Raw genomic sequence first — 27807 nt, forward strand, 5'->3', positions numbered from 1 at the left:
AACATTTATCAAAAATATTTATTTATCAGAAACACATATAATTCATAATATTCTACATTTGATAAAGTACAGATAAATAAACGTACCCACATCCCAAACCATGACAGTTACAGTTCTTTATTAGAACATATTAAAGGTGCACTATGTAACTGTTCGGCTCACACCAGGTTCATCCCACAATCTACACATGGATCAGTCTGTCGCCAAAAGCCATTGGGAAAAGGTGGGACGTAAAGGAATTAACTCTAACTTCAAGCCGATTGGGTGAAGTGACATTTAGTGCCCGCCTACTATAATTGGTACTTAACCAATCACAGTAAAGCCTCATAATGACGTATCCAAAGTGTGCGTTGAATGAAACACGTCACTTCTGCTCCACGTCACGTTCACATTGAACTGGGATGAACAGATCAATTAAATGTCTGCGAATGACTTAAATAATACACGGCTGGTTTTCGATGACTTACCAGTGTACTTCCTCCACGATGACTCAAAGTTAATTTTTAGGATACACTTGATATTCAGAGTGAGGTAGTTTCACAGCAGAAATTGCCAGCTTTACAGCCTTGTTTACTTTGGCATCCATAAGTAAGAGACAAATGATAACAGATTCTGCAGCCGCTCACAAGGGGAGAAACTTAACTCTTGAAAGAAGAAATAGTCTGTACTTCAACAGAATGGATTGCAGCCGCAGCACGTACCTTCCCTGGCGTTGTCATCGTTGCTTAGGTTGTTTCACATGCAAACCTTGCTGTCGTTATCGCTGACAACCCACCTCAACCCAACCTGCTGCCATGTGATTGGCCCGTTAAACCACTGGTGTGGATTGCAAACCAGTCAGCAAGAGCTGAGCAACAGGAGGGATTCTCAAGAGTTTGGGAACTCACAAAAGTCGCAAAATCATCTTGCTGGCAAGGTTATAACTATTCTAGTTGTCTTCATTCTTTCCCTACATGATGTTCTACAGTAAGCAGAATGTATTTATCTCCATGGAGACAAGCAGGCTGCATGACCAGACCAAGTTATGGGTCAGAATCCACTTACAGTAAGGACATTTTTCATTGTATTAAAAAAACACACCAAAAGAAAGATAGATAGTGTAGGCTTAATGCCACACTGTGGAACATCCCAGGCAAGTAGACCGTCAGATAAGTTACATAGTGCACCTTTAAACTACATGGAGCTGCTTTCAGACAGCGCAAATGTGCAAGTTTCACCTCTTTATCACTGAGACTGTATTAGGCTCGTCAACAGAAAGTCAGGGGCCTCTCATGGCTCCGTTCTGATATAAACTAATAGAAAGTGTGTCCAATTCTGGGCTCGCAGAATTCCACAGGCCAGGTACAACTGACAGGGGCGCCTCTAGGATATTGAAACAGGGGTGGCCCTAACAGGGGCTCTGGGGGTTAGCCCCCAGAAATCTTTAATATATCAAACCACATTTTTAGTCATTTGGTGCCCTTTTTTTTTTTTTTTGCAATTTGGCAATTATAGTCAAGATTAATAAAAAAAACAGTAATATTGATGTGGTGATGCAAGGTGTGGAATGTGATCAGGTCATTCAGCTCATTGTTATACAAAAACTGTTCATTGGTTTCTTATTTGTCCAGTGTACGTAAATGAATGCAGGTTCCTCTGAAGCAGGACAGTTAGAACACAGCTTTGCATGTCAGAGAGCAGCGGGCACATGCCCCAGGTCTTTCAGCCACTGTTTTCAGTCTTCCCCTTAATCATCCTGCAGCTGATTCCATCCTAAACTCATTACACTTTTTGCTTGGATATTGGAAAAATTAAAACTATATTATTTTATTTTATCCCTGGTCTTGTATCTAATGCCAGGCCTGACAGTCTTGAGCGGACTCTGGTTCTTTAGACATGAACTCTTTCTACAAACACATGCTCCTTCTGGTCCATCTGCAACCTCGTTTAGTCCTGGTTTAGTCCTGGTATAGTCCTGGTTTAGTCCTGGTATAGTCCTGGTTTAGTCCTGGTATAGTCCTGGTTTAGTCCTGGTATAGTCCTGGTTTAGTCCTGGTATAGTCCTGGTTTAGGCCTGGTATAGTCCTGGTTTAGGCCTGTTATAGTCCTGGTTTAGTCCTGGTATAGTCCTGGTTTAGTCCTGGTATAGTCCTGGTTTAGGCCTGGTATAGTCCTGGTTTAGTCCTGGTATAGTCCTGGTTTAGTCCTGGTATAGTCCTGGTTTAGGCCTGGTATAGTCCTGGTTTAGGCCTGGTATAGTCCTGGTTTAGTCCTGGTCCTGGTTTAGGCCTGGTATAGTCCTGGTTTAGGCCTGGTATAGTCCTGGTTTAGTCCTGGTATAGTCCTGGTTTAGTCCTGGTCCTGGTTTAGGCCTGGTATAGTCCTGGTTTAGGCCTGGTATAGTCCTGGTTTAGTCCTGGTATAGTCCTGGTTTAGTCCTGGTCCTGGTTTAGGCCTGGTATAGTCCTGGTTTAGTCCTGGTCCTGGTTTAGGCCTGGTTTAGTCCTAGTTTAGTCCTGGTTTAGTCCTGTTCACATCTACAGTTTCTTGTCCATCTATGGGAGAATCTTTTCTTCACTATGGTTCTCCTCAAGGTTTCTCTTTTTCCAACTGGGTTTTTTGGACAGAACATGTTCTGGGATAATCCTAGTCTTGTCCTGGTTTAGTCCTGGTTTAGTCCTGGTTTAGTCCTGGTTCAGTCCTGGTTCAGTCCTGGTTTAGTCCTGGTTTAGTCCTGGTTTAGTCCTGGTTCAGTCCTGGTTTAGTCCTGGTTCAGTCCTGGTTCAGTCCTGGTTCAGTCCTGGTCCAGTCCTGGTTCAGTCCTGGTTCAGTCCTGGTCCAGTCCTGGTCCAGTCCTGGTCCAGTCCTGGTTCAGACCTGGTTCAGTCCTCAGGTCTCAGGTGGACATGGGTTCATAGGTGTGGAAGTGGATTCCTTTGGAGCAGGTTATTTTCATCACAGCTCCGTGGAGAGAGTCGTTGGTGATCAGAGTCATCATTCCCTCTGCAATCTTTGACGGTCTGAAGAAAGACAAAACAAACATTAAAATAATATGAATATACTTAATTGTTACTGAATAACAAGTAATTAATTCTATATTTACTGAAAACGCGACACATGGGACAGAATAAATGTAGAATGTAAGAGTAGTTTGGTACAACAGAGGACCAGGTCTTATGGTAGACCAAGGTCTTAGCTGGATCTATTATCAAATCTGGAAAGCTTAAACTTGTTGTGAGTTGGAGTTGTGGCCAGTCCGTTGTAACTGCAGTGGAAAAGAAATATTTTTTCCCATAGAGCATGATGTAAAAACAAACTCCTCATGTTCAACTGACAGGGCTTAATAATTTTAAGAAAAGCAAAGGCTTTTCAATCGTGAAACGTCATGATCGGAAAAAAATACTATACTTAGGGCCCTATTTTTCCTAAAACGCCCGAAAAAATTAGCCCCATGTCAAACTGAAGCTGTTCTGAACCATCTGGAGCTCAAACATTTGGTTGGAGCCTTTGTGAGATTGAGATTTTAGTTTTGAAATCTATTTTACTCTAATCATAAGCAGAAACAAGCTCTGCACAGAGGAATTCAAATTTTAAATCCTGCCTAGATTTTCTTTGTTAAAAATATAAATGAGTAGAGCTGGTGTCTGATCAGCCGATTGACACTGAAATGAGCATTTGTTGGGTTTTGACAATTCTTTTTTTAAAAGCTGAAGATAAATTGATTAAAACGAGTTTTAGAGACTTAAAATAAAGCAAAATGGTCCAGGCGGAATCCACATAAAAGATTATTTTAGCGTATTTTATTTGTGGAGTACAAACTGACCCTCATGTTTCCCAGGATGATTGATTTGATTTTTATGTACAGCATATCAAGCAGCGTGTTCCCTTTAATAAGATGGTGGACAAAATGTAATAAACATAGTCAAATTCCAACGTCCCAAAGTGTGAGGGACAACACCTTTTTAATCTGTAGTCTTGCTCGCTCTGCTCTAGCAACTCTCGCTCTGATTGGTCACAGCGGTCACATGGCTTGTGTGGGAGAAGAACATACTGCGAATGGTCAGTGGACTGAGAGCGTCGCCATTGGCTCAAAAGCGTGGCCGTGTTTCATGTCTGGGGCTTGGTTAGCTCAGGTCTTTGTGTGACACTTGGCTTCATGTTGTAGCTTTCTCATTATGGCATTTCCAGGTCACGATCAGTCTCGATCTCAGTGCGTTCTTATTAATATCTCCACGGTGACTTGTCTCCACATTTGCAAATAAAGAATATGATTTCGTTCCAATCCCGGTGCTGAACCTATTTGATATAAAATTATTGGATTTGGAGCGTTAGTACCCCTTATAGACAGCAGGGTTTTGTACAGGGAGAAAATAAATAAATCAATAAATAAAAGTCCTGATCAAAAAAGTCCATGAGACTCAAGCCATATTTCTTAAAGCTTTGACGCAGCGATGACGGAAACCCTCCATTTTGTTCCAATGGGAAGATGCCAATGAGGGCCAATCATTATATACAGCTGTATTTTGAGTTAGTAAAAGTACTTTAAATACTCACTCTAAGACTCCAAAATGGATCATGCTTTTCTTGAAATCATCTTTAAACTTGACAAACTTTCCCATGTTGTCCTCTTGTTCCACTGAGTGCAGCAGAGGAGTGTCTACAAAGGCTGGGCACAAGACGTTTATGCGGACGCCGTAATCCCCTAACAAGGAGGCATCCTAGGAAGCAAGGAGACAAGGAGAGAGGAGATGAGGAGAGGGGAGAAAGGAAGCAAGAAGAGAGGAGACGAAGAGACGAGGAGATGAGGAGACAAGGAGAGAGGACATGAGGAGAGAGGAGAAAGGAAGCAAGAAGAGAGGAGATGAAGAGATGAGGAGATGAGGAGACAAAGAGACAAGGAGAGAGGAGACAAAGGAAAAAGGAGGCAAAGGAGAGAGAGGACAAAGGAGAGAGGATCAAAAGGAGAGGAGACAAAGGAAACAAGGAGAGAGGGGAAAGGAGACAACGGAGAGAGAAAACAAAGCAGAGAGGAGACAAAGGAGACAAGGAGAGAGGAGACAAAGGAGAGAGGAGACAAAGGAGACAGGAGACAAAAGGAGAGGAGATAAAGGAGAGAGGAGTCAAAGGAGTCAAGGAGAGAGGAGACAAAGGGAGAGGAGACAAAGGAGAGAGGAGACAGTGGAGGCAAGGAAAGAGGAGACAAGAAAGAGGTGACAAAGGAGACAAGGAGAGAGGAAAAAGGAGAGAGGAGACAAAGGAGAGAAGAGATAAGGAGAGAGAAGACAAAGGAAGAGGAGATGAGAAGACATGGGAGAGGAGACAAAGGAGACATGAGAGAGGAGACAAAGGAAGAGGAGATGAGAAGACATGGGAGAGGAGACAAAGGAGACATGAGCGAGGAGACAAAGACAAAGGAGACATGAGAGAGGAGACAAAGGAAACATGAGAGAGGAGACAAAGGAGACATGAGAGAGGAGACAAAGGAGACATGAGAGAGGAGACAAAGGAGACATGAGAGAGGAGACAAAGGAAGAGGAGATGAGAAGACATGGGAGAGGAGACAAAGGAGACATGAGCGAGGAGACAAAGGAGACATGAGAGAGGAGACAAAGGAGACATGAGAGAGGAGACAAAGGAGACATGAGAGAGGAGACAAAGGAGACATGAGAGAGGAGACAAAGGAGACATGGGAGAGGAGACAAAAGAGACATGAGAGAGGAGACAAAGGAGACATGGGAGAGGAGACAAAGGAGACATGGGAGAGGAGACAAAGGAGACATGAGAGAGGAGACAAAGGAGACATGAGAGAGGAGACAAAGGAGACATGAGAGAGGAGACAAAGGAGACACGAGAGAGGAGACAAAGGAGACATGAGAGAGAAGACAAAAGAGACATGAGAGAGGAGACAAAGGAGACATGGGAGAGGAGACAAAAGAGACATGAGAGAGGAGACAAAGGAGACATGGGAGAGGAGACAAAGGAGACATGGGAGAGGAGACAAAGGAGACATGAGAGAGGAGACAAAGGAGACATGAGAGAGGAGACAAAGGAGACATGAGAGAGGAGACAAAGGAGACATGAGAGAGGAGACAAAGGAGAGAGGAGAGAGGAGACAAAGGAGACACGAGAGAGGAGACAAAGGAGACATGAGAGAGAAGACAAAAGAGACATGAGAGAGGAGACAAAGGAGACATGGGAGAGGAGACAAAAGAGACATGAGAGAGGAGACAAAGGAGACATGAGAGAGGAGACAAAGGAGACATGAGAGAGGAGACAAAGGAGACATGAGAGAGGAGACAAAGGAGACATGAGAGAGGAGACAAAGGAGACATGAGAGAGGAGACAAAGGAGACATGAGAGAGGAGACAAAGGAAGAGGAGATGAGAAGACATGGGAGAGGAGACAAAGGAGACATGAGCAAGGAGACAAAGGAGACACGAGAGAGGAGACAAAGGAGACATGAGAGAGAAGACAAAAGAGACATGAGAGAGGAGACAAAGGAGACATGGGAGAGGAGACAAAAGAGACATGAGAGAGGAGACAAAGGAGACATGAGAGAGGAGACAAAGGAGACATGAGAGAGGAGACAAAGGAGACATGAGAGAGGAGACAAAGGAGACATGAGAGAGGAGACAAAGGAGACATGAGAGAGGAGGGTTTAGGCAAATATATAGTTTTGTTTCATCAGTAAAAGGTCATAGGTCATAGAGATTACCCATGAGTCATGTTGCTTTTGGGTCATAACCTCGTGTTATATCTAAAGTCTGGGCTGAGGACACGTGGACTTACGGCCATGACTCTGGAGAAGCCGATGACTCCGTGTTTGGTGGCGGTGTAAACGGGTTGATGTGGAGAATGCAGGAACGCTACACAGAAAGAAGAAGAAGACAAAAGAAAAAACTTTATAAAACTGCCCCAAGTTTAGTTATAGTATTATCCATTTAACTCAATATATTTGAGTCGAGCGAGCAGCTAAAGCCAGAAGCAGCTTGATCCTATTTGTAGTTTTTTTGTAGTTGATTTTGTTGCCATCGAGTTGTGCTTTTGACCCAGGGTGGAGCGAAGCAGTTTAAATGAGGCTAACAGCTGTTGACCTGTCAGATTTGGCCCCTCGTTTAACCCTTTGCTCCCAGTGCGTGTTTATTCTGTGTTCAACTCAAAGCAGAGCCCAGTTTAAATATCGATCTATCAAAGTGTGACTATTTCAAAGAATTGATTCTAAAAAAGAGAAACAATAAATCATAGTTTTAGCTTGTCACATTTCGTCGTTTTAAATGTTAAGTCAGTTTTACTGCTTTGTCTTCTAATGTTCAACTTCAGCGCTTCCGCCAAGATAAGCTGCGTGTTTCTCAAGCCGTTTCACAATCCTCTGTGTTAGATTTCCTTTTTTACTGGTAAGAAACATCATTTGCACAGAGTAAAAGCTCAAGTCACAGAATAAAGACATTTTTTGGCAGCAGGAAACACCTGGTCTGTTTCCCATCAGGCTCCAGCTCGTGTCCTCAGACGACACACGACACTGGCCTGATCTTTAAAGTCCATCACATCAAATGAGCCACATCTGCACTGTGTTAGCAACAGTCATTCTATCCATTTTTAAATCTGATTGAGTACACGTATTTATTTATTTGATTGACATTTATTCAAGCAGGAAAGTCCCCCAGAGATGTAGCATCAGAGGGGAGGAGCCTATTCTACATGTTTTTAGAGGTAGAGGAAAGTGGAGCACCCTGAGGAAACCTACGCAGACACAGAGAGAACATGCAAACTCCACAAGGCTCCACAGTGCCCAGAAATCCATCCCAGGACCTTCTTGTGCGACTGCTTCAGTAGTTTTCACATTCTATTTCTAAAATCAAGCAGCTCTAAGGCCTCTAAGGCTCTAAGGCATAGGTGTCAAACTCTGGCCCGCGGGCCAAATCCGGCCTGCCGAACATTTCAGATTTATATATAAAAAAATAAATATATATGTATTTTTTTAAATAAAAAATAAATAAAATTGATTCATAGAACCGTAGTTACATCCGTAACCGTTTTTATCGCTAAAACTACGCGTCCCACAATGCCGCTGGTGGCCGCCCCTCCCCCACGGGGCTCTGCTGCACTGCTGTGTGAGCTGCCTCTCCCCCACAGGGCTCTGCTGCACTGCTGTGTGAGCTGCCCCTCCCCCACAGGGCTCTGCTGCACTGCTGTGTGAGCTGCCAAGGGAGAAGTGCACTTTAAGCACTTTTGAGCAGAAGTTTAGTGGTGAGTCAGTTCAGGTGAACAGATAACTACAGAGACGTGGAAATGTTAGTTAGTACATTTAAAAGTGCTTTTAGATCTTGAGAAGTTTATTTTGTTATAAAGTCAAATGTTTATCTCTGTAGATCAACCCTGAAGTTGTGATGCTCATAAACTGAAGCACAGTGTTGGTGAAATTACACTTGTTTTTCTAAATACATTTCAGTTTATGAGAACAAACGTTTTGTAATTTTTTTTAATCAATCCAGTAATTGCTTCAAAACAGCGTAGGCTATGAAGCTATTTATTTCTTATATTTTTAATAGTTTTATGCTTTAAGTTATGTTCGGCCCACAACCCAGCCTGAGCGTCTAAATTCAGCCTGCGGCCCAAATGAGTTTGACACCCCTGTTCTAAGGTCTCTCTTCCCAAAGTGTCGTTGGCAAAGCAGGTTTGTCTGTACAATTCGTACACAAGGCAATTCAACAGCGCAATGACATCTTTTCAGTCATTATGCACAGCTAAACAAAACTGTTTTTAGTCTAGATTCGAACATTGTCAGAGTAGAACCTGTCTCACCTCTTCAGGAAGAATGTTCCAGATTTCAGCTGCATAAAACTGAAACGCGGATGTTTAGTCCTGACTTTGGCACCAGCAGGAGGCCGGTCCATGTTTAGTCCTGACTCTGGCACCAGCAGGAGGCCGGTCCATGTTTAGTCCTGACTCTGGCACCAGCAGGAGGATGGTCCATGTTTAGTCCTGACTCTGGCACCAGCAGGAGGCCGGTCCATGTTTAGTCCTGACTCTGGCACCAGCAGGAGGCCGGTCCATGTTTAGTCCTGACTCTGGCACCAGCAGGAGGCCGGTCCATGTTTAGTCCTGACTCTGGCACCAGCAGGAGGCCGGTCCATGTTTAGTCCTGACTCTGGCACCAGCAGGAGGCCGGTCAATGTTTAGTCCTGACTCTGGCACCAGCAGGAGGCCGGTCCATGTTTAGTCCTGACTCTGGGCACCAGCAGGAGGCCGGTCCATGTTCAGTCCTGACTCTGGCACCAGCAGGAGGCCGGTCCATGTTTAGTCCTGACTCTGGCACCAGCAGGATGCCGGTCCATGTTTAGTCCTGACTCTGGCACCAGCAGGAGGCCGGTCCATGTTTAGTCCTGACTCTAGGCACCAGCAGGAGGCCGGTCCATGTTTAGTCCTGACTCTGGCACAAGCAGGAGGCCGGTCCATGTTTAGTCCTGACTCTGGCACCAGCGGGAGGCCGGTCCATGTTTAGTCCTGACTCTGGCACCAGCAGGAGGCCGGTCCATGTTTAGTCCTGACTCTGGCACCAGCAGGAGGCCGGTCCATGTTTAGACCTGACTCTGGCACCAGCAGGAGGCCAATACAATAGTCTAATATACTAGAGACAAACGCTTGGATAAGTCTCTCCAAATCTGGTTTAGACACTATATTTTGATTTTGGCCATAGATGGTAAAAAGCTGCTGATGTTATTGATTTGACGAGGCATAATTGTGATAGGACACATTTTCACTGCGTATCAACTGATCTAACAGCAGCATGTAGAGGTTGAACAGAAGGGGACCCAGGACTGACCCTTGGGGCACTCCACAGGTCAGGGTCATGTGGTCTGAGACACAGCTACCAATTTCAACAAAGTACTTCCTGTCTTCCAGATAGGACCTTAACCAGTTTAGGGCAGTGCCAGTGATGCCCACCCAGTCCTCTAGTCTCTGTAAGAGGATCCCATGATCGACAGTGTCAAAAGCAGCACTTAGATCTAACAGAATTAAGACTGAGGCTTTGTCCGTGTCAGTGTTCAGGCGGATGTTATATAGAGACTCACACGGCTCTTTCTTACACGTAAGCAAAATATAAAATGTTGTCTAATTAGATGAAGACAGCGTGCTGCATTTCTGCTTTTATGTTACGCTTTTTGGGAAGGAAAACAAAGTAATTTATGAGGAAAAACAGTTGTGTTCTTCAGCTTTACGTCTAATTATTCTGTAATGGTAAGGAGTCTGAGAATCAGCAGTGAATTGTTGATATCAGTAAATACATGTGGAGTGTCACATACATTCCTGGCTCTGGGTGCGTTTGACCATGTTTGGACAGGTCCTGTGTTTGTTATGTGAAAAGACTCACAGACTGATGTTATCGCTGTAAAAACACCGCATTTCCTTCAGCGCCGAGGGCCGAATGCAAGGGCCCGCAGTGGAGCCCAGAAACACGGACTCTTGGAGCTGCTTATACTAATACACACTTTCTTGCCCTCTGCTGGTAAAACGACAAGTTAAATAGTTCAAGTTATGAAAGATTGTGTGGGACAATAAAGGAATATCTTATCTTATTTTTGATCTCACTGACAGAACAATCATAAGCTGTGGTGCTTGCGGAAGTGAAATTTTTGAGGTTTAGACATGTTTGTGGTTTGGCACGTGTTGCTTCATAATCATATTACTTAACTGCAAATGAATACCTTTTTTGTTTTGTTTTGTTTCTTTGACATTTGTAGTTTTAAAACATATCGGGAAACACGTGCAAAAAGCTCAAAGTGCACACTAAAACGAACCTGAAACACATATTATAGCTAAATAGTTAATGTAAAAAAAGGGTGTATTGTGCAAAACTACAACAATATTTTTCCTTTATTTGTAACTGAATTTTCCAAAGAATTGCAAAGGCTTTTGGGCAGGGATAGGGACACAAAAAGACAAAAGTGGATGTGTTTCTGTTGTACCTGCCATGGAAGACACGTTGATGATGCTGCCTCCTGCTTTGCCGTTCTCTTTGCTCATGTGCTCTAGTCCCAGGTACGTTCCCTTTATCACCGACGTCTGTGGAAAGGCGACATGTTTACTTCATGCCTCAGTTGGCCAGGTCAGCACCATCGTTCTGTTTGCTTTTGATCTACTACTTACATACTTCTTTACCGATTTGATCATTTACTTTGCGTAGTACTTGGTTACTTTCAATATATTTGACTCTTGTTGACAAAAAAAATGCAACTAAATTATGTTTAGGTTTAGAATACTTTTTGTACAATAATAATAATAATAACCACGCAGACTTTGACCTTTTTAAATCTAGGCTCATCTCTTTTAACACTCACTAATGTAGTGACACTTATTTTGTACAGTTTGTTTTATTATTTGCACTTTTAAATGCATTGTGTAATGGTTTCATGCTTTTTGTATTGCCTTATTTTTTTTTTTTATTAAACAGCACATTGGTCACCTTAAGAGCTGTAAAAGGCTCTATAAATAAAGATTAATTGATTGAATAATGCATTTGTCATTAAGATTGATATCAGTTCATCCCCTTGAGGTCAAATGGGAGTGACTGACAGGTGGTTTAGCCAATCAGGGACATGCATGGTTGCAGCGCGTGAGAGAGAAATAATAGAATATAGAGGCTGCAGAATATATCACAATCCAATCAGAATCACATTATGACCTGCCACAATTATCAAATCGCAAAGGCTGCAATCATTTAGATCAGTGGTGCCTAAAATGGGATGGCGCCCCCTGTAGTTCAGGCCTTTACAAACATGTTCTTCATTTATCAGTTATGATTTCAGTCTTCTCTCGAATGTAAATGCTCCTGGAGTCGTTTACACATTTAACACCTCGTCAGCCCTCGTCCCAGCCCCCTCCGACCACCACCACACACCCACTCCCCCGTCACGTTCACACAGAGGCGAGGTGAGTGAAGTGTCTTGCCAAAGGACACAACAGCAGTTTGCATTCTAGCCACTGCTGCCCCAATGGAGCCTGGTTTTCGAGCACTAACCAGGCACAAGATCGGATAAAGGTCAAATATTCTCAAAAATGATATGGTCCTTTTTTTTTTTTTTAGACCTTGACCTGGTTTAGTCTTGATCCAGTCCTGGTTTGAACCTGGTGTATGAAATTCAAACTAATAAGGCTTCTTTTTTGCAGAGAAACATTGCCTTAGATAAACAGGAAGTGCTTGAGCATGATTTCATGTCCCGGCCTGATGTGGACTCGCACACCGTCAGAACACATTTTATAAACTGTAATTAACCTTGTGTCTTGTGGGCAGGTTCTGAGCCTCCAAGGTTTTAGGTGAACAAAGTAAACAGGAAGCAAACCCGGCCAACTGCTTTCTCAATGCGAGACGCACATGTGCAGACTATAATACTATAGTAGTATTAGCAGCAGCAGTGGCTTTAATCCTAGTTGAACCAGGTCCAGACCCTCAGGGGCCTCAGAGTGACACCGTGGTTACACCTTAACTCTGGTAAACTCCAGACCTGCCCTGAACACATTAGAAAATACTTCTTTGAGACTTGTGGGTTTGACTAAACCTTTTTTTTCTTCATCTTAAATACAAGTCCATAAATCTAATATATAGTGATATTGAATAAAGGATAGTCAAAACCGAAAAATGCCCATTCCACTGTCAGTTCCTCCAGACTACAGCGTTACTCATCTTTATAGTTATAAAAAAAGAAAACAAGTAGGATTTGGAATCTATTTTTCCTTTGTGCATATACCACGTATAATAAGCTGAGACAGAGTCAGAGCTTCACAAAAAGCCCAAACATTGTTTTGTTTAGAGTTCAAAAACAACTTCTGTTTTAATTGGGAATGATTTTAGTCATTTAGTCAAAGGGGTTAAGTAAATACAGTTACTATTACTGCAGCTGCTATTAGTACTAAGACTTATTTAATAACCACCTAATACTCATCTACTCCTTCTACTTCCCCCAAAACCACAGCATGTCACTGAACACCCGAGGGTCTAGACCTGGTTCAGAGACTCAGACCAGGATCCAGACTCAGACCAGGATCCAGACCATGATCCAGACCAGGATCCAGACCAGACCCAGATCCAGACCACTGACCAGGATCCAGACCATGATCCAGACCATGATCCAGATCCAGACCAGGATCTAGACCATGATCCAGACCATGATCCAGATCAGGATCCAGACTCAAACCAGGATCCAGACCATGATCCAGACCAGGATCCAGATCCAGACCAGGATCCACACCATGATCCAGACCATGATCCAGATCCAGACCAGGATCCACACCATGATCCAGATCCAGACCAGGATCCAGACCATGATCCAGACCATGATCCAGATCCAGACCAGGATCCAGACCATGATCCAGACCATGATCCAGATCCAGACCAGGATCCAGACCAGGATCCAGTCCAGCATCTAGACCAAACCCAGATCCAGACCAGATCAGATCCTGGTTTGTGGCTCCACAGACCGATCACAGACTGTTGTGTTGTGACTGAACTCAGCCATTCATTATGTTGTGTCACGCTCAGATCAGGTTACTGCAGGTCAGACCTGCTGCTGCAGCAACTATCACCACTACTACTACAACTACTAATACTATCACCACTACTACTACAACTACTAATACTATCACCACTACTACTACAACTACTAATACTATCACCACTACTACTACAACTACTAATACTATCACCACTACTACTACAACTACTAATACTATCACCACTACTACTACAACTACTAATACTATCACCACTACTACTACAACTACTAATACTATCACCACTACTACTACAACTACTAATACTATCACCACTACTACTACAACTACTAATACTATCACCACTACTACTACAACTACTAATACTATCACCACTACTACTACAACTACTAATACTATCACCACTACTACTACAACTACTAATACTATCACCACTACTACTACAACTACTAATACTATCACCACTACTACTACAACTACTAATACTATCACCACTACTACTACAACTACTAATACTATCACCACTACTACTACAACTACTAATACTATCACCACTACTACTACAACTACTAATACTATCACCACTACTACTACAAATACTAATACTATCACCACTACTACTACAACTACTAATACTATCACCACTACTACTACAACTACTAATACTATCACCACTACTACTACAACTACTAATACTATCACCACTACTACTACAACTACTAATACTATCACCACTACTACTACAAATACTAATACTATCACCACTACTACTACAACTACTAATACTATCACCAATACTACTACAAATACTAATACTATCACCACTACTACTACAACTACTAATACTATCACCAATACTACTACAAATACTAATACTATCACCACTACTACTACAACTACTAATACTATCACCAATACTACTACAAATACTAATACTATCACCACTACTACTACAACTACTAATACTATCACCAATACTACTACAAATACTAATACTATCACCACTACTACTACAACTACTAATACTATCACCACTACTACTACAACTACTAATACTATCACCAATACTACTACAAATACTAATACTATCACCACTACTACTACAACTACTAATACTATCACCACTACTACTACAACTACTAATACTATCACCAATACTACTACAAATACTAATACTATCACCACTACTACTACAACTACTAATACTATCACCAATACTACTACAACTACTAATACTATCACCACTACTACTACAACTACTAATACTATCACCACTACTACTACAACTACTAATACTATCACCACTACTACTACAACTACTAATACTATCACCACTACTACTACAACTACTAATACTATCACCACTACTACTACAACTACTAATACTATCACCACTACTACTACAACTACTAATACTATCACCAATACTACTACAACTACTAATACTATCACCACTACTACTACAACTACTAATACTATCACCAATACTACTACAAATACTAATACTATCACCACTACTACTACAACTACTAATACTATCACCACTACTACTACAACTACTAATACTATCACCAATACTACTACAAATACTAATACTATCACCACTACTACTACAACTACTAATACTATCACCACTACTACTACAAATACTAATACTATCACCACTACTACTACAACTACTAATACTATCACCAATACTACTATAAATACTAATACTATCACCACTACTACTACAAATACTGATACTATCACCACTACTACTACAAATACTAATACTATCACCACTACTACTATAAATACTAATACTATCACCACTACTACTACAAATACTGATACTATCACCACTACTACTACAAATACTAATACTATCACTACTACAACTACTACTACTACAACTACTAATACTATCACCACTACTACTACAAATACTAATACTATCACTACTACTACTACAAATACTGATACTATCACCACTACTACTACAAATACTAATACTATCACCACTACTACTACTACTACAACTACTGATACTATCACTACTACTACTACTACTACAAATACTAATACTATCACCACTACTACTACAAATACTGATACTATCACTACTACAACTACAAATACTAATACTATCACCACTACTGCTAGAACTACTAATACTATCACTACTAATACTATCACTACTACTACTAGAACTACTAATACTATCACTACCACTACTAATACTATCACTACTACTACTAGAACTACTAATACTATCACTACCACTACTAATACTATCACTACTACTACTAGAACTACTAATACTATCACTACCACTACTAATACTATCACTACTGAAACTACAATTTGGACACTACTACTATTACTATCACTACTACTACTTAAAATACTTCTATATTCTACATGATGTTTAGAGCATAACGTTTCACCTGTAACTGACAAAACTGTCCAAGAGCTCATCACAGCACTGAGGCCGCTCTTATGGGGGTGACGAGCGACATCCGCCTGAACAACACATGCAAAGCCTCTTGATCCTGTCAGATCTGTCTGGAGGAAACTGTCCTTGTGTTCTTAGGCAAGACACTTCAGCCACGTGGCCTGGTATGACAGCTGTGGCTCCAGCTTACCAGGGGAGGAGTGAATGAATAATGCAATGTAAAACACTTTGAATGTCCTGAAAGGCGCTATGTAAATCCATAGATCTGAGTGCTGCTTCTGACACTGTCGCTCATGGGATCCTCTTAGAGACCAGACCACTGGGTGGGCATCACTGGCAGTGCCCTAAACTCTGTCCTGTCGAAGAAAGGAAGTGCTTTTTGGACATGGTGTGGTCCTATCACAACTGTGCAGACAACACTCAGCTCTATGTCTCACTGGGTGAATATGGACAGATTCACAGATCAGAGTGTGGATGCAAAACTACTTTCTCCAACTGAACTCAGACAAGACTAAAGTCTCCCGCTCACCTTAAATATTCACAAATATAATACTTTAGCTGCTATCCTGACCCAAAACACCACTTAAAATCTGAAAAACCTGGGTCTCACTTTAGTCCTGGTTGTGACCTGGTTTAGACCTGGTTTAGTTCTCACCAGATTGACTTGGATTGTCTTCTCCCAGTTCTTCTCGTTGTTGATCCCAGCATTGTTGATGACAATGTCTAATTGTCCGAACTTGTCTACCGTCTTCTGGAAGGCCTCTGTAAAACAGAAACATCTAATAAATATGAATAAATGCACCACAATTTATGAATTAATGAATTAACAAGTGAATACGTGATGATTCACTTTGTTAGGCCTATGTTTAAAAAATGAGTCTGAAACAAAGGAACAAACAAAACAATATTTTTGCAGTTGAACCAAGTGCTTTCAAAAAATTAAGAAAAATAAACTGTCAGGTGCAGTGAGCGACCAAGGGAATCTGGGAATCCATGCCAGGCGGCTGCAGAATGGTGAGTTTGAACCCCGGCTTTGACAATTTACTACATGTCCTCCCTTCTCTCATCCCTATTTTACACTAAAAATGAAATCCCCTTTTAGAGAAGTTTGAATTAAACTAACTTCCTATAAGTTATCTGTCCTTTCCCCCTGTATCTACTGTGTTGTAACAACAAAATTTCCCCATGTGTGGACAATAAAGGATTATCTTATCTTATCTTATCTAACTGCACCTGTCGCATAGGTTATAAAACTGCACTATCATTGAGCAGCCACATTCCTCTGCCTCTGTGTCACCAAACACAATCAGACCTTGTTCCACCTGAAATTCAAACACTTAAACACAAATGAACAAACTGAGATACAACAAGGAATCCAAACACACTGCATGTGTGGTTAATATTCATGAAATGAGACAGGTTGGACAGTAAATGTGTTTTCCCTTGACAATTTCAGTGAAGTTTATCCTGCTACTTCCTGGTTCGAAATAAGCAGCAGATGAGAGGAAAGTCAGAGCCCTTAAAGTTGCTCCTACACACACCACACTTTACAATATTGGACTCAACAAGATGTTGCACTGAAGCATTTGTTCATATCTAATTCGTAACCTGATTTATTAAAAGTTTAACTAAAACAATTAAAAAAGGTGCAGTTTAAAATTTTAAGCCAATTAACAATCAGATCTAATTTAATCAAATACTAAATAAGAAATACAAAATCCCCTCTGTGATTTTTTTGTATCTAATACATCAACAACATGAAGTCTGTCCATTTTTCAGATTTAAATCTCATAAAGCAATTTTGTCCGTTTTTATGATAAGATAAGATAAGATAAGATAAGATAATCCTTTAATGTCCACACAAGGGGAAATTTCGTTATTACACTGTAGTAGAAACAGGAGGAAAGGACAGATTATAGGAAGTTTCAAAACACACTCTTAATAGAACTCTTTTGCACATATTTCTGTATGAAAATATTGCATGATGAAAAACTTGGGACACAATTTTGTGAGTAAACTACAGCAGAAGTTTTAAATTGACATATTTAAATATTATATTATTTGCAATTCACCTGCAAATTATAACGTGGTACAAAGTTTCTTGAATATTTTCTCAAGCATCTGTGGCTATTTGACGTACCAAGCTTGTAAAATACCTATATAATTAGGAAAGATGGCAATAATCCCTCGTGGTACATTTTTTTATTATCGTGACAATTGCCAACAAAGACAACTGCCATTATATTATGCAATTTATCCATTATGTTCTCTCCTATATTATTGTTGTTTTCACATATAATTCACTTATAGTTGTTTAAACATAAAGCATATTCATAAATGTTAAGATAATGACTTGATACGTTTAGTTGTTAGAGTGTATTTTGATTTCAACCCATCAGAAAGATTCATAATTATCACAAGATTATCTGATTATATTTCTGCCATGACACTGCATTTCAATAGTGTCCCATGTCTTCAGTGGAATCAAACCAGGAAACACCTGGTGCACTGTATAAACTATCATTTACAGTGAAACCCACACATCTATCCAGTTTCGGCTGAGTGACTCTCACTAAACTGTGTCTCCAGGAAAATACTTGTTCTCTGACGACAATATTCTCATTCACTCCAGGAAGTTCAGACGTGTTACTCAACAGCCTGGGCTGCAGCCAAAACCCTGTCAGAGAAAAACCCTGTCAGAGAAAAACCCTGTCAGAGAAAAACCCTGTCAGAGAACCAGGCGTTCTACTGTCACTGAAACAAAAGGGGATTTCATCTGCTCACAGGAGTCAACGTGGTAAAAGTACATTTGCTACTGCATTTAGGTCGATTTTCACAACTTGGTGACACTTGGTGTTCAACAACAAGGTTCCTTGTTGTTTCCTGTTTGATTAGTGAACTATGTCAAGTTTTACATTCTTCCACATCAATTTAAACATGGGTTTGACTACAATTTATTTTACTACATAGTGTTGTTTTCTTAATAATTTTATTTACAATAAAAATTAAATCTGCCTCTGTGGTATGGCAAGGAAAACCTCTGTTTGTTAAGGCTGTTCTTACCACGTTGGAAAAGTTGTTACCAGTGAGATTACAGTTGTTACCGGTGAGATTACAGTTGTTACCAGTGAGATTACAGTCGTTACCAGTGAGATTACAGTCGTTACCAGTGAGATTACAGTTGTTACCGGTGAGATTACAGTCGTTACCAGTGAGATTACAGTTGTTACCAGTGAGATTACAGTTGTTACCGGTGAGATTACAGTTGTTACCAGTGAGATTACAGTGGTTACCAGTGAGATTACAGTTGTTACCGGTGAGATTACAGTTGTTACCAGTGAGATTACAGTTGTTACCAGTGAGATTACAGTTGTTACCAGTGAGATTACAGTTGTTACCGGTGAGATTACAGTCGTTACCAGTGAGATTACAGTTGTTACCGGTGAGATTACAGTTGTTACCAGTGAGATTACAGTTGTTACCAGTGAGATTACAGTCGTTACCAGTGAGATTACAGTCGTTACCGGTGAGATTACAGTTGTTACCAGTGAGATTACAGTTGTTACCAGTGAGATTACAGTTATTACCAGTGAGATTACAGTTGTTACCAGTGAGATTACAGTTGTTACCGGTGACATTACAGTTGTTACCAGTGAGATTACAGTTGTTACCGGTGAGATTACAGTTGTTACCAGTGAGATTACAGTTGTTACCAGTGAGATTACAGTCGTTACCAGTGAGATTACAGTCGTTACCAGTGAGATTACAGTTGTTACCAGTGAGATTACAGTTGTTACCAGTGAGATTACAGTTGTTACCGGTGAGATTACAGTTGTTACCAGTGAGATTACAGTCGTTACCAGTGAGATTACAGTCGTTACCAGTGAGATTACAGTTGTTACCAGTGAGATTACAGTTGTTACCAGTGAGATTACAGTTGTTACCAGTGAGATTACAGTTGTTACCAGTGAGATTACAGTAGTTACCAGTGAGATTACAGTTGTTACCAGTGAGATTACAGTGGTTACCAGTGAGATTACAGTCGTTACCAGTGAGATTACAGTCGTTACCAGTGAGATTACAGTTGTTACCAGTGAGATTACAGTTGTTACCAGTGAGATTACAGTCGTTACCGTGAGATTACAGTTGTTACCAGTGAGATTACAGTTGTTACCAGTGAGATTACAGTAGTTACCAGTGAGATTACAGTTGTTACCAGTGAGATTACAGTCGTTACCAGTGAGATTACAGTCGTTACCAGTGAGATTACAGTTATTACCAGTGAGATTACAGTTGTTACCAGTGAGATTACAGTTGTTACCAGTGAGATTACAGTTGTTACCAGTGAGATTACAGTTGTTACCAGTGAGATTACAGTAGTTACCAGTGAGATTACAGTTGTTACCAGTGAGATTACAGTGGTTACCAGTGAGATTACAGTCGTTACCAGTGAGATTACAGTTGTTACCAGTGAGATTACAGTTGTTACCAGTGAGATTACAGTTGTTACCAGTGAGATTACAGTCGTTACCGTGAGATTACAGTTGTTACCAGTGAGATTACAGTTGTTACCAGTGAGATTACAGTAGTTACCAGTGAGATTACAGTTGTTACCAGTGAGATTACAGTAGTTACCAGTGAGATTACAGTTGTTACCAGTGAGATTACAGTCGTTACCAGTGAGATTACAGTTGTTACCAGTGATATTACAGTCGTTACCAGTGAGATTACAGTTGTTACCAGTGAGATTACAGTTGTTACCAGTGAGATTACAGTCGTTACCAGTGAGATTACAGTCGTTACCAGTGAGATTACAGTTGTTACCAGTGAGATTACAGTTGTTACCAGTGAGATTACAGTTGTTACCGGTGAGATTACAGTTGTTACCAGTGAGATTACAGTTGTTACCAGTGAGATTACAGTCGTTACCAGTGAGATTACAGTCGTTACCAGTGAGATTACAGTAGTTACCAGTGAGATTACAGTTGTTACCAGTGAGATTACAGTCGTTACCAGTGAGATTACAGTTGTTACCAGTGAGATTACAGTCGTTACCAGTGAGATTACAGTTGTTACCAGTGAGATTACAGTTGTTACCAGTGAGATTACAGTGGTTACCAGTGAGATTACAGTTGTTACCAGTGAGATTACAGTTGTTACCAGTGAGATTACAGTTGTTACCAGTGAGATTACAGTCGTTACCAGTTAGTTTACAGTTGTTACCAGTGAGATTACAGTTGTTACCAGTGAGATTACAGTCGTTACCAGTGAGATTACAGTCGTTACCAGTGAGATTACAGTTGTTACCAGTGAGATTACAGTTGTTACCAGTGAGATTACAGTCGTTACCAGTGAGATTACAGTTGTTACCAGTGAGATTACAGTCGTTACCAGTGAGATTATAGTCATTACCAGTGAGATTACAGTTGTTACCAGTGAGATTACAGTTGTTGCCAGTGAGATTACAGTTGTTACCAGTGAGTTTACAGTTGTTACCAGTGAGATTACAGTTGTTACCAGTGAGATTACAGTTGTTACCAGTGAGATTACAGTTGTTACCAGTGCGATTACAGTTGTTACCAGTGAGATTACAGTTGTTACCAGTGAGATTACAGTCGTTACCAGTGAGATTAAAGTTGTTACCAGTGAGATTACAGTTGTTGCCAGTGAGATTACAGTCGTTACCAGTGAGTTTACAGTTGTTACCAGTGAGATTACAGTTGTTACCAGTGAGATTACAGTTGTTACCAGTGCGATTACAGTTGTTACCAGTGAGATTACAGTTGTTACCAGTGCGATTACAGTCGTTACCAGTGAGATTACAGTTGTTACCAGTGAGATTACAGTTGTTACCAGTGCGATTACAGTTACCTGTGAGTGCCTCGGCGTTGGTGACATCACACTGAAGGAAAATAGAACGATCGGCTCCAAACTCAGAGTCCAGCTCTGATTTACACTGCACCCCACTCGAGGCATTCAAGTCCACTACAGCAACCTGTAAAATAAAGCACTATTACTACTATTGCAACAAATTATAAGAAGAATAATTATACATAACATTTGTATATCGCTTTTCAAGACACTCAACGACGCTTTCCACTGAAGAGAAAAACATAGACAAACAGACTACAGGGGCCGCAGTGGAAGTTAAAGGGGTTTCCATTAACAAATAACAAATACTCCGCTCCCCACACGACACATTGAGGTTCACAATGCAGTAAGTATAACTTCAGTATTAATATTACTAATACTACAAGTGCTCACTCTTGGTTGACTGTGCCCATGTCCACACAGGCTTGTTTATCCTAAAACTCTGAAAAAGAAAGCACAAAGACCCCAGGGTCATGCGAGTACTGACCAGGAGGAAGTCGGATTGGAATTGGATTCAATCTTATCTAAAATGTTCTGTGAATATTTGTATTGGATGATTTTGGACATAATATAAATAAAACAAAAAAATGGACTATTATCTGATTCTTGGCGTTATCAGATTATGCAAATTACATCTAATCAATGAGATGTAAATGTTCACACCTATTCAGGATTTCACAAGGAATATTAAACATAAAATGGAATTTTAATGTGACAAAGACAAAAACGAAGGAGAAAATGTTAAAAGTGAAATTCCAAAGAGTTTTTTTGATCAGATTTATTTTGCTTATTAATGATTGAGTGATCTGATCAGTTATCTTCTTCCTTCTTCCAATGTAAACAGTTGAAAGAACCCTCGTTACTCGGGTTAGGGGCTCGTACTAGACCGTGAGAAAAGTTGCATTCTACAATTGGAGGTAGTTTAGTGTTGCACCTTTAGAGAAGCTGTGGTTTGACAGAGGAAGCTTTGGCCACATTTATTGTGAAGTGTGACGAAGAACTGAAACACTTTCTGTATCACATTTATGCTTCATCTAGAGCTCAAACAGCACAAATGTAGTAGGTGAAGTAGATTTTAATAACTCACTGTTGTAAACCCTAAAAAACTTGTAGAAAACTTAGAAAGTGATAAAAAAAGTTTAACTTAGCTGTTTTAGTGCATATACTTGAATGCCTTTTACCATGTACTGTATTCATATATCTCTGTTAATCAATGGCAAATACTCTTTTCACTGAGTTAAAGTTGAATTCACTCAAGTTTAAGTAAATATTGGCGCGGTCGGACTCATTTGACCTCCACAGCCTGAACAGAAATGCATGTACTTTATGCACTCAAATGTCACTCTGTTCCTTATTTGTATTATTATATTTTTTTTCATGCAAATGACGCAGTGAAGATCAAGCCACATTTTGGTCCTGCAGATTAAAGGTTTAGTCTGAACTTTATTCAAGAGTGAGAATGTACATGTATTTAAGTTCAGACTGAGGAGATCAAACCAATTCAAAAACAGTCTGACATGGCTGTTGTTTACTTGATCTAAATCCTGCTTTAGAAGCATTTTAACCCTGGTTTAAATGGTCTATTTCTGCTTTAGTGCAGCGTTAAACTGGCTTTAGGTTCAGTAGCATTTGAATCAGCTGGTTAACCTGGTTTAGCTACATTTTAACCATCATTTACATATTACGTAACCCACCTAACATTTCAAGGTACAAACTCCAACTTGATCAAAATGCATCTCATATTCCAAATACATAATACAATATGAAAAGTGCTTAATCTCCACTGAAATCAAGTAAAGAATGATCGTCTGTCCAATAACTTCTTTCTGTTTTGTAGCAGCCGCAACAACAACACAATATATCGTAATAAAAATACTACAGCAAACGCATATTTTGCACTTTTTTGAAGACTCAAAAATGCAAGAAACGACCTAAAAAAAGACAACAGTGGTGTAAAAACCAAGAAAAAGCCAGAAAACAGAGGAGCTTACTGTACACGATATATTGTGACACGGCTCACGATACGATTGTGAGACTTCTGACGATACGGCGTCGCGATATTCCGGTTATTCGCCTCCAACTACGTGGACGGGAACAGCGTGAGAGCAAACGAGAGCGTAATCAGAAGTATAAAAGTGTACTGACTCTGGCCTGGCTGCCCACGAGCGCCTGCACCGCGGCTCGTCCGATGCCCTGAGCTCCTCCCGTCACCAGAGCCACTTTGCCATTCAGAGCCATGGTCCTCTGCAGTGAGCGTCTCGGCCTCTGCACCCGCCTTTATTCACCCAGCACCAGGTTTGTTTGGACTCCAACTTTGTCCCCTCCTCCTACTACTCACTATCCCTCCCTCTTTCTCCTCCCCTTTCTTTTGCCTTCCTTCCTTCCTTCCTTCCTTCCCTCCCTCCTTCTTTATTTCTTTTCTCTGTCTCTATTATCTTTTCCCTTTTCTATCTCTTCCACCTATACCTTCCTTTCTTTCTTTCCCTACTTCCTTCGTCTCATTTCTTTTCCCTTCTCTCTCTCTCTTTTCTACTCCCACTCTCTCCCTGCTTCCTTTTCTCATTCTCTCGCTCTCCTTCTCCCCCTCTCACATCATCCTCCCCTCTCCCCTCCCTTCTCTTCCATTACCTGCCTTTCTTTCTCCTTTCCCTCCCTCCTTTTTTCTTACTTTTCCTTATTTGTCTCTAACTCTTCCTCTCCTTCAATTCCTTCAATCCATCTCTCAGACCCTCTTCTCTTCTCCTCCTTTTTGTTCATTACTGTTCTGTTTTCCTTCCTTCTCTTGCTCCATACTTCTTTTGCTCCTTTCTTCTCTCCCTCCCCCCTTTGCTTTTGTTGTTCTAATACCTTTCTTTCCTTCCTTCTCTTTTGTATCTACTCTCTTTCTCTTTCTCTCTCTCTCATTTCTCCCCCCCTCTATCTCTTTATCCCCCTCTCTTTCCTGCCTTCCTCCCCCTCTCTCTCATTTCGCCTTATCAGTGTCTAAACAAACAGACAGCTAAACTAAGTAAACTCAGGCCACAACATTCCACCTTGTACCTGCTCTGCCTCTTCCTCCCTCTTTCCCTTGCTCCTCCCCGCTCTCCTCTTTTAAAAAAAAGGGAGTGTCTACAGAGCCGCGGCCGAAACTGCCATGTTATTTTGTGCTGCGGCTCCTGAAACTGCTGCGCTATTTGACCGCAACGTTTTAGCCCGCGCCGGGTTAAGGTTAGGGTTAGGGTCAGGGTCAGGGTCAGGGTTAGGGTTAGGGTCAGGGTTAGGGTTAGGGTCAGGGTCAGGGTTAGGGTTAGGGTCAGGGTCAGGGTCAGGGTTAGGGTTAGGGTCAGGGTCAGGGTCAGGGTTAGGGTTAGGGTCAGGGTCAGGGTTAGGGCTAGGGTTAGCCATGAGGCTATATGGCAGTGCCGCGGTTCCTGAAACTGCTGGGCCATTTGACCGCGCCGCGGCTCTGCCGCCACGGCCTTAAAAAAAACTAAACTAACGAACTAAAACTAAGGCAACATTGTATAATTCCTTGTTTGACCTGCCATGCCCTCTCTGCCCTTTCTAGCTCTTTCTCTCTCTCTCTCTCTCTCTCTCTCTCTCTCTCTCTCTCTCTCTCTCTCTCTCTCTCTCTCTGTTTCGCTCTGTTTTTCTCTCGCTGTCATTCCATCCACATTTTTGTCACACCTTTCCCATCAATGTCACTGTGCGCAGACAGCGCACAGTGGTCTGATTTGGCCACAGATACTGCTTGTCCTCTTTAAGGAAAAAAACAATCTTTACTCTTTTACAAGGAAAAATAATAATTTGAAGATTGTATTCCATACGTTTCTTCTAGAGCTGCACACCAGAGCGAGCTGAAACACAAACTCTGGTGAAAACATGATGGCAAAGAACAGATATAAACATCTGACTTGATATTGGGATAAACCGCCACATTAATCACAAGATATTGGGCTGAAAGACAACAAAGCTAAAGCATCTGGCACAGTAGAGTAGATCAAAAATATAAACCTAGCACGATGAATTACAAGAGATGTTAGAATGTGATGAAGAGATGCAGAGAAGTGAAATAAATGTAGATACAAGCTGTAGTTTCTTACTCTAGTTTTAGCCACATCTCAGCGCCACAAACTTTGAATTACAAAAGGTCTTTTTGTGAATTGCTGAGTTCTGCTTTATGACAAAAAAAATAAAAAATCAGGTCCCAGTTAGCTTTTATTTATTAAGAAAAGTAGCCATTAAAAGAAAGCAGATGGGGACAAGTCTACAGGCCAGACTGGTCCATCAAGGGAAGTTTGTGTGTCACTTTAAGTATTCAGGAAATTTCAATGGAATGTGTTTGTCTCAAAATGAAACTAGGTGTATCAGGACAGCATCACAAAGGATTTTTTTTTCAAAGTTTATCATTTACTGTTGACAAAAAGGGCAAGGGCCACAATAGGCGAGGCTCAACGTTTCAGGAAACCCTCAAATGTTATGCCTGATACAATTGACTCACTTGGGTGATTGAATACAGCCTACACAAAAGAACAAACAAAACAAAACCAAAAAGACGTTTAACTTGGATAGAATGTTACAAGCCTGGTTCAGCCTCTGTTACACTAAGATATTACTGAGCAAAGGAAGACAGAGAAACCAGGTCAAAACATCCACATTACACTGTCCTGTCCTTAACCATCAGCCTCTGACACAATGAAGAACTCAATCAAACCATTGCATATGACAATAGTATTCTTAATCCATGAAGTAGTAGAATCAGAAATGGAAAACAACTGCTGGCTCTAGTGCAATGCATTTATTTGACGGAATGAGACAGATTTGAATAATAATTCACATAAATTCCGTGGTCACTTCTTTAAGCTGTTACAAAGTGAGAGCAAAATGTTAAGAGTGTAGTTTTTAGAGTAGTAACTACCTCCTCCCTTTAAAAACGAAATGTATAAAAACAGAAAATAAACCAGATCAAAAGTGCAGTATGCATTTTGGTGACATCTGGTGGTAGCATTGATATTGCATTAACCCTATGCTAACTTATTACTAATAATAAAATAAAACATTAATGATCGATGGAATCAATAAATTACACAGTCCTTTTTACTTTAGCCCATCTGACTATATTGTAACATCATAAAATGCATCAATCCTGACAAAGAAAACTGAAACCAGAATGTCAATGACCATGAGCTTTGGTAGGACATGTTTGTTCACTGAAGGGCCCCACTTATATATTGGTTGGCAGATATTGTCGGCCAATGTGGGCCCTTAGAGAACTATCAGCCCAACTCGATATTCCACCTGGGAGCATTCTGCATAGTTTAGACACTAGAATACAACCATCTCCAATTTAATGACTGATTAATGCCCCAATATTTAGCACAGCTCTATGTCGTGTGGGGTGCGTACCTATATTCCCCAGTACCTATGTTCTCCAGTACCTATGTTCTCCAGTACCTATGTTCCCCAGTACCTATGTTCTCCAGTACCTATGTTCCCCAGTACCTGTGTTCCCCAGTACCTGTGTTCCCCAGAACCTATATTCCCCAGTACCTATGTTCTCCAGTACCTGTGTTCCCCAGTACCTGTGTTCCCCAGAACCTATATTCCCCAGTACCTATGTTCCCCAGTACCTATGTTCCCCAGTACCTATGTTCTCCAGTACCTATGTTCCCCAGTACCTGTGTTCCCCAGAACCTATATTCCCCAGTACCTATGTTCTCCAGTACCTATGTTCCCCAGTACCTGTGTTCCCCAGTACCTATGTTCCCCAGTACCTGTGTTCCCCAGTACCTATGTTCCCCAGTACCTATGTTCTCCAGTACCTATGTTCCCCAGTACCTGTGTTCCCCAGTACCTATGTTCCCCAGTACCTATGTTCCCCAGTACCTGTTCCCCAGTACCTATGTTCCCCAGTACCTATGTTCTCCAGTACCTATGTTCCCCAGTACCTGTGTTCCCCAGTACCTATGTTCCCCTGTACCTATGTTCTCCAGTACCTATATTCCCCGGTACCTATATTCCCCGGTACCTAT

General features: G+C 41.1%; 1 protein-coding gene across 1 annotated transcript; it reads right to left on the reverse strand.

Annotated features, from left to right (window-relative positions):
• hpgd (15-hydroxyprostaglandin dehydrogenase) lies at nucleotides 1–24092 on the reverse strand. Its single transcript, XM_072459565.1, has 7 exons — nucleotides 23942–24092; nucleotides 21797–21920; nucleotides 16581–16687; nucleotides 10947–11043; nucleotides 6769–6845; nucleotides 4534–4697; nucleotides 1–2999 (listed from the first exon to the last, which is right to left on the reverse strand). The coding sequence occupies exons 1-7, from the start codon at nucleotides 24032–24034 to the stop codon at nucleotides 2876–2878; spliced, it is 786 nt and encodes a 261-aa protein (XP_072315666.1). The 5' UTR covers nucleotides 24035–24092; the 3' UTR covers nucleotides 1–2875.
• Between the last annotated feature and the right edge of the window lie 3715 nt (nucleotides 24093–27807).

Source organism: Eucyclogobius newberryi, unplaced genomic scaffold (assembly GCF_026437365.1).
Source record: "Eucyclogobius newberryi isolate DKJ021-1_F unplaced genomic scaffold, fEucNew1.0.hap1 SCAF_232, whole genome shotgun sequence".
NCBI lineage: Eukaryota > Metazoa > Chordata > Actinopteri > Gobiiformes > Gobiidae > Eucyclogobius > Eucyclogobius newberryi.